This window comes from Symphodus melops (genome assembly GCF_947650265.1).
Source record: "Symphodus melops genome assembly, chromosome: 21".
Taxonomy (NCBI): domain Eukaryota; kingdom Metazoa; phylum Chordata; class Actinopteri; order Labriformes; family Labridae; genus Symphodus; species Symphodus melops.
This window is the reverse complement of record NC_136711.1, coordinates 12,076,923-12,095,207: the sequence shown is the minus strand read 5'-3', so window position 1 is coordinate 12,095,207 and position 18,285 is coordinate 12,076,923. Positions and strand designations below refer to the sequence as shown.

Genomic DNA, 18,285 nt, shown 5'->3' with positions numbered 1-18,285 from the left:
CACTGATATCTGATTGGTACTTGGAATTTACCTATTTGCAAACCAGAAATCAAAATTAGTAGCCTACCAGGGAGGAACCGTTGTTAATAAAAATTCCTATTAAGCATATTTCATACCATTTAATATCCACATATGTAGCTCTTTGACTTTTCCTACTATTGCAAATTGCTCCCTTTTTGACTTTTATAAAAGTCTACCTTTCCTTTATCACAACAATAAAGTAACTTAACAAGCTGGCTTGGCAGATAAAGGCTTGCAAAAGCAGGCAAATGGATTTGTCAAATGCATCAAAAGGGTTTGGATTGGTTGCTTCAATATGTTTTATCTTGGTTATTGACAACATTTAGGTTTAGCCCTCCAAACTATTTGCTGTGTTAAAGTCAGATCAGAGTAAAATTAAAGTGGTCTTATCTATCTCTTGTCCGGCAATCAAGCCTTGAGCGAATACTTGGGTGAAACAAAAACGAAAATAAAGAAAAGTGAAAAGGAAAGTGCTATAAAACATCAGCGTCTCTTAAGTTAGATCAAAGAAGAACCTTATGAAAGGCCTTCTTTACGAGTACCATTAAAATGAGTCTCATTCCAAAGAGGTCATATCAGACAACATTAATGCCAAGGTTTAGACATAACGGATGTTTCATTACATTTCATGTTGACTAAACATTTGTCAGGTTACATTTAAGTCTTAGTAAGATCACATTTGTTGTGTATGTGCTTGCTAGCTTGTATTCCTTTGCTTTTGTGTGAAAAAGAGAATAAGCTGCATCTAATGTGGAAAAAGCATCTCCAATTCCTCAATTAGTGGTGTTGGTTATTATAGATTTCCGTGCATTCAAAGTACATTTGCGAAATGATTTTCCTGTGTTTCAACACTCTAAAGACAGTCAGTCAGCCTTGAAAGGAAAAAACAACTTGATTGAAAATGACCCCAAGGTCAGGGATTGAAGAGAAGGGCAAAGCGAGGAAACGTCAATGCTGAAAGAGAAACCAAACACCACACACACACACACACACACACACACACACACACACACACACACACACACACACACACACACACACACACACACACACACACACACACACACACACACACACACACACACACACACACACACACACACACACACACACACACACAAGGATCAGTGCACTCACCTGCAGTGTCTGTGAACCCCAGCCACAGTTTCAATGATAGAGCACTCTCCCTCATTTAGACAAAAGGCCAGGTCCTTGTCCTCTACACATGGCTTAAAGACCTCCGAAAGTAGACTAGGAAGTGTGGGGGCCGCAGCTGGAGGCAGAGAAAAAGACAGAAACACAAATTTAGTCACAATTAAACAGCAAGTTTTCAAGCCATCTTTTAAGCAAACTCAGCTTATATGCACAGGAACATTCCTTATTTCATTCATTTATTTTAATTCATTGTTGGTCATGGAAGCTGTCATGGTCCACTTTCTACAGACAGAAGAAGGTTTTGCTCATTTTGATTTCTGAGAAGTGGCCTAAAGTAAGAGTAGTCCAAAGAAAAACAAATCTTCAGACTTTGACTGGATTTTTGGTTTAAGCTTACTTTCATGGTATTTAAACATCTTAACCATGAGTACAGGCTCCCTGTTTGTTTTGTTTTTGTTTCCAATGAAGCAGGTCAGACTCAATGACTACCCTGGTATTGCTTTTGTAAAAACCATCAGGTGACACAAAAATAACTTCCAAAGGTAAGGATTATACTATGTCACACTACCGAGAGGCAGAACTGTGAGAAAAATGAGCGCAAAAATTGAGCTTTAACTGTCCTGTCCTAGTCTGACACTGTGCTGCTCTCACATGAAGAGCATGGCCACCATGCACCAGCACTGCAATGCAGGGTTCCCCACCCTGTGAAATATGCACATCTGTCAGGTGTGTGGTCACAGTGACATGAAACTATTGTGTTCACATGTGCAACCAACCGCACGCTAGGCAAGCGGATACAGTATGTCATCCAAAGCATTAGAACATCAAAGTGTAAGCAAACATGCACACAGTAATTGTCTCAAAAGCTCTTTCACTCCACCATGTCGTCAAGCTTTGAAAATTGGATTGACTGGTATTACACGCAATACCTTGCCAATACAATTGGATTACACATCTGAGTCTGCTTTCATCCATTTATATTATGGACACACATGCACTTTCATACACCATATTCTTCTAATTGTCACTCCGAGTCTATTTCTATCAGCCTTTTGCAAGGCGTCTGACACATCTTTGTTGCCATCTGCTTTGTGTCCTTTCACTTCTGCTGTCCAATGTCCTTTCCCAGCTTGAGCTTGAAGCTCAAGTGACCAAAAAAACAACAACCTGGTAATCCGTTTGTTGTGCCCTAGTGTCCAGTTCAATCTATGTTTTGTTTATGACCATTGATCGATAAATCCAGGGCTCTTGATCTAAGGCTCGAGAGATGATGAGAGATCAGAGGAAACACAAAAAGAGATACGTGGTGCTCGAGAGGCCAACCAAGAAGGGGCATATCCAGACTATTCTGACTTGTGAGGGATGGCTAAAACTGGGGATCGTAGTGTGTGTATACCAAGTGGTAAACACTGGTGTTAAATAATGGAAGGCAATGCGGAGGTACCAAAACCTATTGTTAAGTATCCACTTAAGGCTGGCTTCAATAGTGACTGAATCTCCATTAGGTGTCATATTAAAATGTGTTATTAAAATGAATTTATTATCAAGACCTAATTTTTATTGGTACACACTCTATACAGTTTTAGTTTAAATGTACAGCAAAACAGAATGGCCACTTTTTAATCTTAAGTGCTTCATTCTTTAGGGACGAGAACATATCTCCATAATAATCTTCTAATAGAGATTTGATACTTTGAAATAACACAAAAGCTACTGACAGTCTTTTCCAACAATAAATTGATTGACATAACATAAGTCTGACTTTGTGTTGGCAGATCAACAATGATAGTTTAGCATTGGGGGTTGCAGCTCGCCTATCAGATTTCACGAAGCCATCCCAGGGAACACGTCCCTGCAACAAAGAGTGTACTCTGCTAGATTATGAACATGCAAAATATAACTTACAGTTATTGTTAAAATGTTATCTTCAAAATGATTTGGGCTCCTTTTAATATTTTTCAAATGCTCTGAATCTGTCGCACGTCTTCTTTTTTGATCTCTGGTTGGAGTTATTTTGAGTTCACTTGTCGTTTTTCAGTCTGAGAAGAAATTTGCACATTGAAATAGGTCCCAAACCCATGCTGACTCTTTCGCTCTCTCTGCTTCAAAATACACAGGAACACTTGTATTTTGTCTTATTAACTCCACACATTCCCTCAGTGAATTGTCAAGAGGTTATCTATTCCAAGCTGTGACTGCAATAATAGAAATTAGAACACAACGTACTGCTGTGGTACACATGTCCCTGGAAATGATTGTTATCATATTTAAAGCTCCTTCTTCCTCTTCTTCAAATACACGCAAGCGACCATATGTGAAGAATGTCCCACTTGAAGGACAAACACAATACAAGCTATGTTAGGTCAGCAGTTAAGGTTTAAGCACATGAAGCAAAGCGTTTCTGTCAGAAAAGGAAATTGATTCTATGCTGTAAGTCCTACCATTGATAAATTTACATTAGAAAAGCCAAGGTCATACAGATACCAAGCACCCTTTTAGTACCTGCATTACAAGTCATCTTATCTTGGCTAAAACTTTATATTTCCACGTCACTATCTTATTTCAAAGAATATTCCTCTGGATTTCATTTGTCATACGATGTTGTTGGCGCAGAGGGATCGGATGTGAACTACACAAGGTCAGAATGGTATCAGTGACACAGCACTTTGGGAGTAGATGATAATATATAATGTCTGCTTATATATAAGCACAAGGAACAAAGCTTTCTTATAAAATTACTACATTTTGGATGATACAGAATTTCCCTACAGATTTTGTACAGATACACTAAATCTGTATGGACATGACAATTCCTTTCACTTTTGTATCCTTGGCACATTATACTGAAGGAATCCTAACCTAAAACAACTTGAGCACCCACAGTAGACACAAGATGAGCTAACTTTAGTAGTCTGCTAAAAACAGCTTGGCTAAAGTCTGTTTCGCTAACAATTGCTTGGCGAACCATAACATGTCACTTTGTGTTTAACTGTTTAAGAGATCTTAACTTTGAATCTGACAAAAGCTTTGAAAAGCTTAATGCTTAAACACTGATAAGTCACATTTTTCTAGCTTTGATATATGCTACACTCTCTGCCAGCACTCACTCTTGTTGAAAATGAAATCAGTCAACAGTAGGTGCTATTGACAGCAACTTTATTACACTTTGATACAGCTGTGCTTTTTGGAAGAAGAAGTAGATTTTTGTGGGACTAATACATTATTTTTCAGATTGTTGTATCAAGGCATTGACTAGTTTAATTGATTGAGCATTTGAGCCTATATCTGAGGCATCTGTGTACCTGTGTAAATACAACTGTACTCCATGACCTATTAGGGCGGGCTTTTTCTATTTTGGCACATTTAATTTTTAAACACATTAATGTCCGTTTTTTTAATTGGCCAACATTTGAGTTTCAATTAAAACATTTTACAGCAGACTTTATATATTTTACATTATATATTTTTGGTAGCTTTTAAATTGCACCCATACCATTATCCCATGAATTAGTTGACTATTCAAATCTCAGACATAAAATGCATTCATAATCTTTCTGTCCATTTTCTTTAAAAGTGTTTTGAAAAAGTCTCACCTGTCATTCTTCAACAACATACAGGTTCTGCTCTAGTTGTACAAACGGCCTGTTCCACTCAACAATGTGCAACAAAATGAACTCTTCACTCTTAAAGAATTACCTCTACTCTTCCAGCCCTATTTGTTGCATCAAAAATGAGCCATCTTCAGCTATGTTAGCCCTTGAGCAATACAGGCTGTCCATTTCTTATGGTGTCCCTTTTCATGACTATGACAGTCAAGAAATGGTAAAAAAAATAAAAAAAAATAAAAAAATCAGGATCTTGCAGAAACTCTAATCTTTGAAAATAGCCCTGTCTTAAGTAGAGTGAGTTAATAAAGTAATTAGTCTGTTTCCTGAACGCACCAGAGCGGAATGTGGATAATTTGGGTTATTTCGTATATATGCATTATTTTCTACGTTGTTATTTCCTGACTAATAATACACTGACCATGGCACAATTGGTTAAACAAAATTGAATCATGCAGTCGAACTAATTAAAAGATGAGTTTTTTTCTATTCAGAACTCCTGAAAGCATATCAAAGCTTGAAAATAATTAGCTGGATCTTTAATAATCGCTTATTAATGATGTGTCGCCACTTTTAAGCTGCAAAGTCTTGACTAATTAAAGCAAACATGTTACCTTTTGCTTAATTATTAAGACTTTAAATGAATCATTGTATTGTAGCAATACCCGATGAAAACTCTTTGAATCTCAGACTGCCAATGTCGCTAAAACATATATTTGCTTATAAATGGCAGTTTAAGTGGGAGCATTCTTGACTTTTGGAAATCATTTTCATGTCTCCCCCTCTCCCCTTGCCTAAAGGCAATCCAGATTTCTGATTCCCTTGGAAACGTTCAAGAAATCTACTGGCTGCATACTGGCTGCATACTAGTAAGTATTGTATATGATTTATTTTAAAATGGATAGTTTTGTTATCTCTGATGGAAAAAAAAACACCATTACACACCAATGGGTTATACTCTAAAGACATTACAACAACTCCACGTCAAAGCAAAACCCCATAAGTTGACTTACTACAGCTTAAAGTATGCTAACATTGCTAGAACTGGTAATCATCCCTAAAAAAACACTCAAGAGACTAAGACACATTGTGTTGTTTCTATCATAAGCAGGAAGTTAAAGTGCCAAATATTATTCTCTGTAAGTGCTTACAGACACAGCCAATCAAAATCCACTTAAAGTGGGCCAGTGTCTCATAGTCATTATACTGCACCATCTAGCATGGTCAACGCACTTGCTCTTCCATGTTGGTCCTAGACCAAAAAAACCTTGAAAAATGTGGTTGTATCTAAAAAAAATCCTACTTAAAACATATTCACGTCAATTTGACAAGTCACAGATCCATAAAGCAGGCATGTATTTTTAACTAACACACATTTTGATGTAGAAGAGGCTTTGGTTATGTTTTTCAAGCAGAAGGGCTTATTATGCATGACTTCTTTATGGCCTGTGATTATATTAAATGGAATATATGCTCCATTTGTAGTGGTTTGCTACTGTTATTGTTACTTGCATTTGTCTAAGTTTACTTTTTCTTTTCTTTTTAGCTCTGATGCTTGATTGCTTTCAACAGTTAATTACAGTGTTGCTGAAAGCTGTGGCTATATTGCACCTTTTTGCAGCCTCAACTCCCTTGAAACCCAGTTTTAAAATGTTCCATTACTGTTTCATGAAGTTGGAGTAAAAAGGTTTCTACGTAAGTGTCCTATGGAGACCTTTACATCCTCGGCACACACTCTGTATGTACATGCTGCTGGACGCATACACACACAACGTAATGTAGACAGAGCATTCTTGGCACAGACAACACAAGAGACAATTCCATTTACAACTGTAGCATTTTCCTGCTATAGCTTCCCTCTAATGTGCTCATTAGTGTTCTTGTGCTGAGCCGTATACCCCAAGAGACTGGTGGAGGAAGAACTGCCTGTGTTTACTGCAGCACACATCAAAGAAGGCCTTACTACGTAAAGAGAAAGTCCTAAGAGAGCCTGCTGATTGCTTACCCATCATGCGCTGCTGCCTTTTGGACAGAGCCATGTGCAGACACATATACAGCTCAGCTGGTATGGACAACACGTTTGCTCTAGCAGTGCTATCACTCACAATGGTTTGGATGACTTGGACTTGTCTTTTTCCTCTCTGTAGCAGCATTTTAACAGCTGCAGGAAGATTAGAGACACTGTAAATAACTGAAATCCTCATTCAAAACAAGGCAATGAATAGTTGGTATCTATAGTATTATGTTTCCAACATAGGCTACGTAAATTATAATAAGTGGGCTTAACCCTGCAGTCTTTTCAAATGTCAGCAGGAATAGACACAGGTGGCAAAAAGAAAGAAGTATGTAAACACCAGGTATGAAACTTATACCTTCTAGGTTTATTACCTCAGTGAACATTTTCATTATGAAGTTCTGGTCTCAGTTCCTCAATGTAAACCTTAGGTAGTTCAGTTTATGTTCCTGTTTAGAGTTTGTAAAGAAAGGTATGCTTTAGGTCATGGTCAATTTTGATAGACTAGTCCCTATCAAGAAGAGCTGTCAACCAGGAAACAGAGGGTATAAATGCTTTACCCTCTTGATTAAAGTGACAATTTCTGATTCCAAAACACCAAGGCAGCCACAGCAAAAAAAAAAAAAAAGGCATACCAAGCACATGGTGTTTATGTATTACCTCCAAAAGAGCAAATATTGTTGAGCTGCATATTTTGTCTTCTAATTTTAAAGACACCAAATGCTAAGCTAACAAAATAGTAACACAGACACCAAACTTTAGGTTATCTAAATGGTCACAAACTTCTATCTTATTTCATGTTGTTTAAATAGAGGTTGTTCTTCTTTACCATACCAGAAAGCACTATTTATATTTTTTAGCAAATACAACAATATTTCCATAATTATGTACAGCATGTCCTTCAAATATGAAGCTGTAGGCAAAAGTGCTATGAGGCATGGAGAGAAACAACAATAAAGATTTCTTTTAGCCTTGAAGTGGATATTCAATACTTACACACAGCATCAGTCAATATATAGAAATAGTCAGTATACCCTACACAAAGAGACATGCAAATATACACTTTGGTATATGTCTTACATGATCATCAACATACCAGGCCCTGGGAGAGCTTATGTCCCTGACTTGACACAAACAAATAGTATTTGACCCTCGGGACTGTTAGTTAAAGGATGCAGTCACTGCCTTTGAGCAGGGTTAAAGAGCACATAGCCTTGGTTGCCATGCCAGCGCAGTGATAGGCGTTCAATAGGACATTTGTCTTAGGTTGTCCTTCACTCGAGTCCAACTGGTTAAGGCTACAGTCTCAAAAGTGTATATACTCCACATTTATGGTTTGGCAATGGTTCACACAAAGAGTTGATTGTTTTTTTTCCAACCTAGGGGTAAACAGTTTTCCATGGCCATTTTAACATGATCTATCTATCTCAATGAAAGAAAGAAAACCCCTGTTTTTAGTGTCTGCCTGCTGCGATAAAGGTTTGAAAGTCCTATAAATGAATAAATCTAGAATAATCAGGTCATACTATAAAATATAAGTGGGCTAACCTTTTCTTTCTTAGTTGGCTTAAATTACATATGTTGAATTGATATGATCATTTGTATCTTCCCAATAAGAAGATGTAAAGACAATGGGAAGATGAAATCTACAGACACATGGACAATATTTCAATTTAAACATGTTTTTCAATCAATTAGCTATCTTAAAACCAGAGCCAGTGTTTGACAGTAAAACAGGAAAAAATAGGTAAAGAGTAAATCCATTATATACGGTAATACAGCTAGTCATGATAGTTATTGTTAGCTAGCTTGCTACATTACCCTTGCCCCCTTCAAAGCTTTCATTATCAGTTGTCAGCTGCTGAATATTTGGTGTACTGAAATTACAAACATTAACTAAATTCTGTTCATGTTTCTGATTTCCAAACCTGAAATTAGCAGAATCACATTATACTGCTAGTTGCACACACACTATTCATGTCCAAACTTGATAAATTATTTACTTATCTGTGATTTTTATTGTTTTGAAATGTCTCTCTCTATATGCCCTAACTTGTGGAACCTTGAGCACCTGAATCATTTTTTACTTTTTAGGTTTTTTGTCATGTCTTAGTGGGATTAAAATAGTTTTTCCTCATGTCTTACTTATGTTCTCTCTTGTTACATCTGTTCTGTGATGTGTGTGTCATGATGAAGTTCACAATTTAATTAAAACAAATCAACCTACTGTAACAGAGTAAACTAAACCGAAACCTGAGCAACATTTGATCTCCCCATTCTGAGTATAATGCCACAGGAAAAGTGCGCTCATGTCAATATAATGAATGCATTGGTTCTCGAAGGTTTGTCAAAAGAAGACATTAAACATTTTAATTCCTTATTTCATCGTATGGTGAGCTTAGGACTTCAAATGGCTGTTTTTTCTTCTTTGTCCCTGACACACCTTTGAGTCTAATCATTATCTAATTGCATCATTATCAGGTGGTCAAAAAAAAGGTTTTCACAGTGATAGGCCCAAAGCGGCAGGTTAATAAAGTAGACCCCAATAGACATCAAACATGCATTGAACCTTGAGGGGAACAATTCGGCCCCTTAATGAAAAGTTTTAATTATCAACATTATCTGCTGACCTGGTGTCAGCTGGATCTTGATTAAAGTTTGGATGCTTACCAGACACACACACACACACACAACAAGTGAGGCCCCGCATTTCAAAATCCATCCCCCTCCTCCCAAACAGATCATAAAGTGACCTTGAAATTTCTCTCCACAACCCACACAACATAGTGCAAGCGATTTGCTGCCAAGAGACCAACGGTATGTCCAAATCGCCTGAGCTAGAACATCCAATAAAATAGACTGTGCAAACATCAGTGGATTGAGTATGTAATTATCGGTTCAGTTCTTCAAGAAAAAGCACAGAAATCCTGTCCATCAATCCTCAACAGACTGGAGAAAAGACCTTTAAGCTGCTGGAGTTTTGGCTTGAAATGAAAATACATGTGATCTCAAAGCAAAGCATCACATTGGGCTTTGAAAAACATCCCATTGAAAATAAACATCAATAAAAAAAAACTTTTTACACCATTTCCCAAGACTGTGTGGGTGTGGCCAGTCAACTTTGATTTGCCACTCTCTGGCAATTCACACTACAATACCAAACAAGACTATCAGTGATATTTACCAATAAGCAGTGGTACCGTGTTGTCAGAGTCAAACTCAGAGGAGGAAGCAGAAGGCCAGCCATCTGAAAACGACTCATTTCAACCGACCACTGAATGGTTGAGTGACAAACTGTACACCTGAGTATATCATCGTGAGCAGTTAGCATACACATCCAATGTTAGCTAAGACCATGAGCTATGAATGCTAAAGCATAGCTTTGTAGCGTTAGCTACTGCTGTATGTATGGAATACAAGAGCTTATCCTTGTGTGAATCAAAATGAATAACAAGAAAGTACAAAAATGTAAATGAAATTGCTTTGCTTTAGTAATGTTACATTTTAGACGTGCATTTGAATCTACATGAGCCTTTTTATTTGCCCAGTTCAAGATGATTGAGCATTTCAATTTCCAGTGGCTAGCTTAAGTTTTCTTCTCGCCTGAGCCTTCTTGAAATAAAACTGGAAATTATAAAATCATGACTTCATTACTTGATAACCCCTCTTGTTGTATAGATGTGATTACTTCTATCCGTTTTTAGAGACCTTAGACCTATAGCTGTTAGAGATACCGATGAGATGTTGCATAAGCACCCTTCAGACAGCACATGGGAGTAGGGGGATGGCTGAGATAGATTGAAGTTCTCTGAAATTAACATGACTCATATTGTTAGGTTATTAGGTTATTATCAGTATCGAGAACTCTGTGTCTCGCTCAAGCTGCCTTGAGGGCTTTCAGGGTAATTTGCTTCCTCTGTTGCACAGTTCTCCGACTCAGTGGCGCTAACAAAGCCCCAGTTTGGATCATAACTGTGACTGTGCTGCTTTTTCAACCTGTAGATGCCCCTGTTGCAGCTTCTTGGTCATCAAGGTCAAAGTGTTATCCTTCGACTCCTTCTGACTTCAGTCACTAATGATGTTTATTAGAATGCATAAACACAGAGCAGTATTATCAGAGGCAATTTCTCCCACACTAATTTGTCTTCACAATCCATATGCAGAAATATGGAACGAGACAGATCATTTATCCTGATTCATTGATTGTAATTTGTGGTTTAATTATCATAATAGACCACCAAGAGGGACAGAATGATGCGACTGCTTGTGATCCCGGCAATGACAACATCCAATTGACTCGATTGTATGTGGCGCCTATTATTAAAGGGTTACGGTTAAGTGTTTGTGATGTGTTCTTATGCTTATGTTATTCTGATAGATTCTTATGCTTATTGCTGATGTTAAGAGTTGTAGGTGGTCTCGTTTTCAGGCATTCGTTTTTAACATCAATTAGCTTAAGATTTATGATGAAGTTGCCAACACAGCTGAAGAAACATTCAAAGCTGTCGAGGATGGGATGGACATATATCCACAAGTGGGAGGATTACCTTAATGCTGTTATCTGAGCAGATAACAGAGAAAAACCAGCAACTGGAGGAAAAAATGTAAAACTATCAAATGTAAATTTAATGACCAAGGTCGCCTCAGTGCACATGCCACAGCAATTGCATTAAATTTAGATTTGGATTCCAGGACAGGACACACACGAAATGAGGCACAAATTAAAGCTTGCCCGAGTTTTGTTGAAATATACATACCTGTGGTGCTGCTTGAGGAAGGACTCGGTAATTAATAATTTACCAGTGTTTACAAATGGGATGGCACGAAAGAGGCCTAGAAACTAATAAAAAAAAAAACCACACACACACAAACACAACATACACACAAATGTGCAGGACAGAAGGGAAGAGATTTTCTCATGGAGGCTAAATGAAATGCAGTGTGTCTGAGGCATGATTAATTTAGACATTTAGACAAAAACGCATGATATCATTGCGGAAATATGCATTGAAATGACCTGGTTGCTATTATTCATGAAACAGAAAAAACCCCTAAAACTGCTATCTTTTTATAGAACAAAAAAAAAAGAAAAACATTAAATAACACTACCATAATTAGTTTGACTCATTCTTTTAAAAAATACTAATTTAAGAGAGATGATTATGATCTGGTGTGTGAATGTGTGTACTGTGTTTGGATGTGTGGATGCATGTGTGGATCAAAATGATGGAAACTCTTTTGGTTCTTCACTGCAACACAACAAACCATTAATCAGACAAAGCATATTTGGCTTCTCTGTTAACGTGCAGCTAACTGTTACCACACTGCTGATACCTCACTCAGTCCTGTTTTGGCAGTGTCTGACGCCATCTGCCTTTTTCTTTTTTCTTTTTCAATTCAAGACTATATTTAAAAAAGATTGCATAAAAATGTAATTGTTGGGGTACAAGAGGATTATGCTTTGCCAGCAGAATCTGCCAGAGAGACTGAGAGGCGCAGTCGAACAAGCTCCTAATTATGGCTTCTTTACTTAACGTAGCATCTTCACTAACATGACAGTTGAACCTGAAGGACAAATGTTGCTTTTTCATGCAGATGAGTTGGCTTCATCAGTGATTTAATCACCACACAGTTGTGTTAAAATGCTTCACTGGAAAAAACAGCGTTGTTATTTTCCCTCCATGGGTACCTACTAGCTCCTACTTTATACCAGACTGACATATTTGAATTGAAAATTGCTCAAAATACTGTTTTAGGTCGCACTCGTCTCCAGATGCATTTTTTTGCCCATGTAAACATGTGAAATAGTTATCAAACAACGGGGGGAAAAAACAGAAGAAGAACATTTTGGAAGCTTACACCACAGTGAGTAAGCCAATAAAGATTTACCAGTGATTTGATGATCACAATGTATTGATGCTGTTTTTCCCTTTTTTTCCTCCCTGTCTCTCTCTTTTTTGCTAATCCAACAAGATTCAGGCAATTATTCACACCTGAAAGGACAGCAGGAGAGAGGGGACTCGATGCAGAGCGTGAGAACTTGACAAGCAAGACAACCGAACACTGTCGGAGATCTCCTGATTTTTAAGCCACAGCAGCACTTTTTTTTTTTTTTTTTTTGCCATTTCCTCTGCTCTTTCCCTCTGCCACTCTCCTTTTCTTCCTCAGGGGGATTTCCAGGTTATTGCAGAAATGCAACATCAACATGCATCCCCATTTTGGCAGTAACAGGAGTGAAGGTGGGGAGAGCAACTGAATGATTCAACTACGTGGAGCAGAGAGTGGCTTCTTGTCAGCGCAGTTGATTAAAATTCCTGGGACCAAGAATGCAGGGTGTGATGTACGACGAGCAGGTGGTGCGGGTTTAATATGCATGAGCGGACGGCTCCTGCATCTGCAGATTGGCAGTCACTGAGCTTGCCTGTCCGCTCCCTTGGCAGCTCACTTGGCATACGGAGCTACTGGGGGGGGGGGGGGGGGGGCATACATGAGCATAACAGGGAGGCTGGTCTTAGCACTCACTTATACAATTCACCCTTTTTGTGACTCCTGATATCAGAAGGATGGCAGCTCATTCCCGTTTCGGTGGCTCAAAGCAGCCAAGAAGAATGAAGGGGAGGGCATTTTTTTTGCCCTATATTTTATTGATTTTATACAAACAGCAGGAAAGATCAAAAGGGAGGCGGATTAGTGAAGCCGGTGTAAAAATTGACTGAGATGGGGTTTAAGACTTAGACTTACTGCAGGGAAGATGTGATTAGCCCCAACACCATCTCAGTGGATGATGCTATTGATATGAAAAATCAAGCACAGTCCTACCCCAGATTTAAAGGAGAGAGAGAAGTGAGCTAAGCTTGCGCTGTATTTGACACACAAACTGTGACTTAGGCTGTGTAAGTATTCTAGGCAGCTGTGTACCGTTAGATTCACATGGTTTACCGTTTGTGTGGATGCATTGCAAAGTGGTATTTTTCTGTGGCTTTTTCCTTCTCTTCTCTTGGCCAGAGCCGGTTTTATTTTTATTTTTTGCAGGTTTGATGTGTGCTGCAGTGGGAGGAGAGGAGCAGTAGGAGGTGTGTCACTGGCAATCCAGCAGGGCACTGGAACTTTGATGTCGACTTTGTCCACGTTCTGTGCCACCTGCCGCCTGACTAGAGGCAAACAGGGCTCTAGACATGCCACACCCATATGTTCTCTTACATTTTCATGACATAATTTTGCAGCCACACTCTTGCTGACCTCTTGTAAATCCCGCTTAAACCAAACCCTCTTCATTTTCATTACTTTTCTTTTACACACTATGCGTTAAATAAATCAATTCAATCCACCTTTGAATGCCAACACAGAAGCGTTGTTTAACACTCTAATTTTAAGGATGATCTAATGTTGGTATCACTCTAGCATTAGATTGTCAAGTCAGAAAAAGTAAATGTGCAGTCTGGTAAGAGTCTAAATATAAAGATTTCGACTTACTGTACATTTCCTATTTTAGGACTTTTGGGATGTTGTAAAACTGTTGCAGTTAGGTGATTGTGTGGCGCCAAAACTACTTTGTGTTAATGTGAATATTCATGGCATGGGTTAAATAACTTCTCACATTCATATGCCTGTTACGTAATATATCAGGTTTACGAAACTAAGTTAGGTGACATAACTTAAAAAGAAGTAATTCACCTCTATTGTTTGTTTCACACAGGAATTGATCTGTCCATCCACTAGTATCCTTCATACTACTTTCACTGATTTTAATGCCACATCAAAACAGTAAGCCTAAGCACAGGGTCCAGAAAGTGTGCTTTGACCAACATAAGCTCTGGGTTTACTTTTAGCTGTTGAGCAAAATGTGTTTCACATGCTGAGAGGCCAAGCTGTTGCTCTCTCCCAAAAATCCATCAATTGAGAATTAATGGATTGATGTGTTCTTCTCTAAAGGTAAATTAAGAGAGGTATTTACTCACTCCTAACCTGAACTGTCAGCATTGTTCAAGTTACTTAAGCTATCACGTTGTAATTTAATGTTCATTTTGATCACAGCGAGGTAGTAGTGACATGACATTTAATGTTTCAGACAACATTGCCTCCACTGACTCACACGCCGTCTCTTTAATCATACTGTAGGCAACAGGCTGTATGAAGAGCTTCCCTTTGAGCTAACTGACTTCTTTAAGAGCCATTTCTGGGTTCTACGTATTTTCTATCAGTACAATTGGTTTCGTTCAACCAACACCAGAGAACAGAAACTTGTGTGCTCTTATGCTCATTAACCTTCCCATTTCTTACTGTCTGATCACATGAACATGAGAAGTGATTAACAATTCTGGGAAGACTAAATAAAAACAAGCATATGGAAAATCTATCTATCAAATGACTCTGTTTAGGTTATAATTAAGTTGACATTTCATACACCTGTTATGAATCATTTAGAGCCAAATCTGCAAATACAATGAATGCACTAATTGGATTACACTAATGATAACTAGCTTGGAAAAAACTCACTCAGGGGACAACTGTTAATCCCAATTATAAATCCCACTGACTGTGCAACTGGCGGACAAAGCAAAAGCCCTGATGAGTTTTGCTCCCTCCCTCCCAAACAAGGCAGATTTCCCCTGTCACCTCATTCTGGCTCAATACCCATATCTTGGAGGTGTCTCCCATTTTTTTCTCACACACAAACACACAGAGAAACAAACACACACACAACAAAAAAAAAAACAGTCACAGCGAATTTTGCCCTGGCATCACCACCCCAAAGCTTTGACAAAAATAAACATAGGTATGAAATATACACACACACATCAGCAAACGCCTGCTGCTCTCAATGGAGCAGTGGGAACAGGATTATATGCCTTTCAGACTGCTCACTCCCAGCAGAAAGACACAACACTCTGATCCAATCTGGGGGCACACATGCAGAAACAAGGGAAAAGGTTGGGGCCTGGCCTCTAACAGGGACGAGCTTGTCACCAATATTAGCTGACACTGACACTGACACAACACTGTTAATGTGAACATTTTATACGGTTTGAGCACAATGCTGAGGTAAAGCTGCAAGTTTTATTTGCAGCCCGACAGGCTGCCAAACAAAAACTCCAAGTGCAAAAAAAAAAAAAAAAAAACCTGACTGGCACTCATAATGCACTGGGACTGGCACGGTTGGCCTCTGGACTCTGAATCAGTGGAATCCTGTTTACCCCCCTACTCTACCTCCCCAGTGGCCTTCTGGGAGTTTCTGCCGTCTAGTTCCAGCCAAATCATGGCCTGTTTAACACCTTGCCACCTGCCATGTTCATTCGCATGTGTGCGTGGGAGAGGAAGAGAGAAATATGTGCGTTTTTTTTCCCAATGGAAAGCAGAGAAAAGTGTGTAGATGGAAGGTTTATTTTGACCACAGTGGGGACCTGATTCTCTTAAACCCTCTTTCACACATGTATTCCGATCTTTAAAATGTCTCAACATTGTCTGGGTGGGGTGCATGTGTATACGCGAACAGCCATCTATCCATTCATAGTATAAGTGGACTTTTTCCTGCAAGTCCCCCTGAGTAAAAATCTGTAAGAAGTCGATGTGAGCAGATGTGTAATGAAGGAGTTGAGTCTCTGAAGTCTACAGCTGGACCAGAAATGACCCTGGATCTTTTACCAGCACTTAAATAAACTTCATTAGCAACTACTGGAGTGTAAAAAAAAAGCATTGAACTCCCTGGAGGTGAGCCGATCTTGTGCAGTTAATCGAGCTCTTTCCATCAACAACTGATGTGAAACTCCTCCAACAACTACATCTTATGTACTCAATGTCAACCCTCTGTTTAGTGAAGTTTCCACCAATTTTTTTTTCATAATATAAATAGAACCAAACACTCTTCTGGAAGTAATGGTGTCATATGAAGTGGTGGCGCACCTGCCTTTCCAAATTTACCCAAAGTCACCTGTACTGGTTGTTATAGAAAACCACCTCAAGGGGACTTCCAGGCTAGAAAGTACCAGCTGTCTGACACCATTATATCAATAGATATCTGCTGTATTCTTCCAAAAAATGTACCACACACAGTATTCATAGTCGTTAAGCATATCTCACACTTTGCAACAAATGCATTTTTTTTTAAACTTACATAAAACCACAACGGCAGGGGTTAATAGTATCAGACATTCACAGAAACCAAGTTGGCAAGCTACTGTCTTTCACAATGAGTGAAGTTTCCCTGCTTTATACTCTTTACTGCCCATCTTGTAGGCCTTATACATGATGAAGTGATTTTAATTGAGAAACTGTCACTATTATGGAAGACTCCCCATCCTCCTCCGCCTCCCCTTATACGGGCTCTACCCAAGCCCCCTCTTGCTTTGGTGACAAGTGTAGAGAATGTCAAGACTTAAATGTGACATAATCTTGAATTGTCAGGAGTCCGCGCATGAAAAAAGGGCTTAAGATAAAGTCAGACTGAGGCAGATGTCCATGGATGCATCTGGCACTGCCTGTTTGAAGGAATATTTTTTTTCTTTTCCACTGTTACCAATTTCTTGTTCCTTGTTGGGTAGATGTCATCTCATGACAAAAAGTCATGAGATGACTTTCGATAGTTGAACCTTTCAGCTTTAGTAAGAGAAATGGATTGAGTACGATTGATAGACAACAGGAGGGGCACGCACTCGCTTAATCTTGAATGTTTTTTCCAGTCATTACTTTTTTCACATCAGATATACATTAAGGAGGAATTAGAACACATTCTTTACCCATATTGCCTCTGAAATGGTAAAAACAGGCATTTGATTTTATCGCAAGGCGTCAGTATGAGTGCATGAAGTGATTAATGTCACATAGGAGCTGTTGAAATCCCTGTAAAACAAATTGCTCCCTCAAAATATTCGCCTCCCTTCTCCTCCTCCGTGGCCTCCATCAAAAGGACGCAGGGAAACATTAAACCTGACGGACAAAAATGTTGTGCGTGAAGGATGGTTGTGTTTTCAGAAAGCGGTTCTCTCTGGTGCATAGCATTCCCTAACAGACATATTAATCAAAGAAGTTTCGCTCTAAGCTATTTGGGGATGAATACAATGCTGGGTCCTCATTCCTCCACACATCAGTTCTGCCTCTTGAGGTGGCACTTGCGATGAAGGCCAAAGGCAAATATATTTTACCAACTTGATGTTTTGTCTCTAAATTACAGCAAAATACTTCATTTTGAGGAACCAAAGAGAGTTCTGGCTTCGTGGACAGAGTGACATGCAGTTATTTCTCAGCACTGTTGTGTTTGAACGCTGTTGAATTTAGCACATTAGCAGCAGACGACACTGCAGGTTTTACTCAGAGCAGAGAACAGACATGGTCCCAAGCTGAAGCGTGAGATAAAGCGCTTTGAATAGCAAACAAACAGGGCTTTGGTGGAGAGTGGCAGGGGACAAATCAATGCAGGGAATGACAAGCGAATTGCCGCAACAATTACTCTTGACATTCACTGTCACCTTAAACTATGACCACAGAGAGAGAAAA

General features: G+C 38.8%; 1 protein-coding gene across 1 annotated transcript in view; it reads right to left on the bottom strand.

Moving 5' to 3' along the window:
* Positions 1-18,285, bottom strand: part of nrg3b (neuregulin 3b) — a gene marked incomplete at its 5' end in the record, with an annotated part of 208,280 nt that overhangs the window by 105,502 nt on the left and 84,493 nt on the right. Inside the window, one exon of the mRNA XM_079333907.1 lies at positions 1,159-1,294. Coding sequence (XP_079190033.1) covers positions 1,159-1,294 — 136 coding nt within the window. The remainder of the gene's footprint in view (positions 1-1,158; positions 1,295-18,285) is intronic.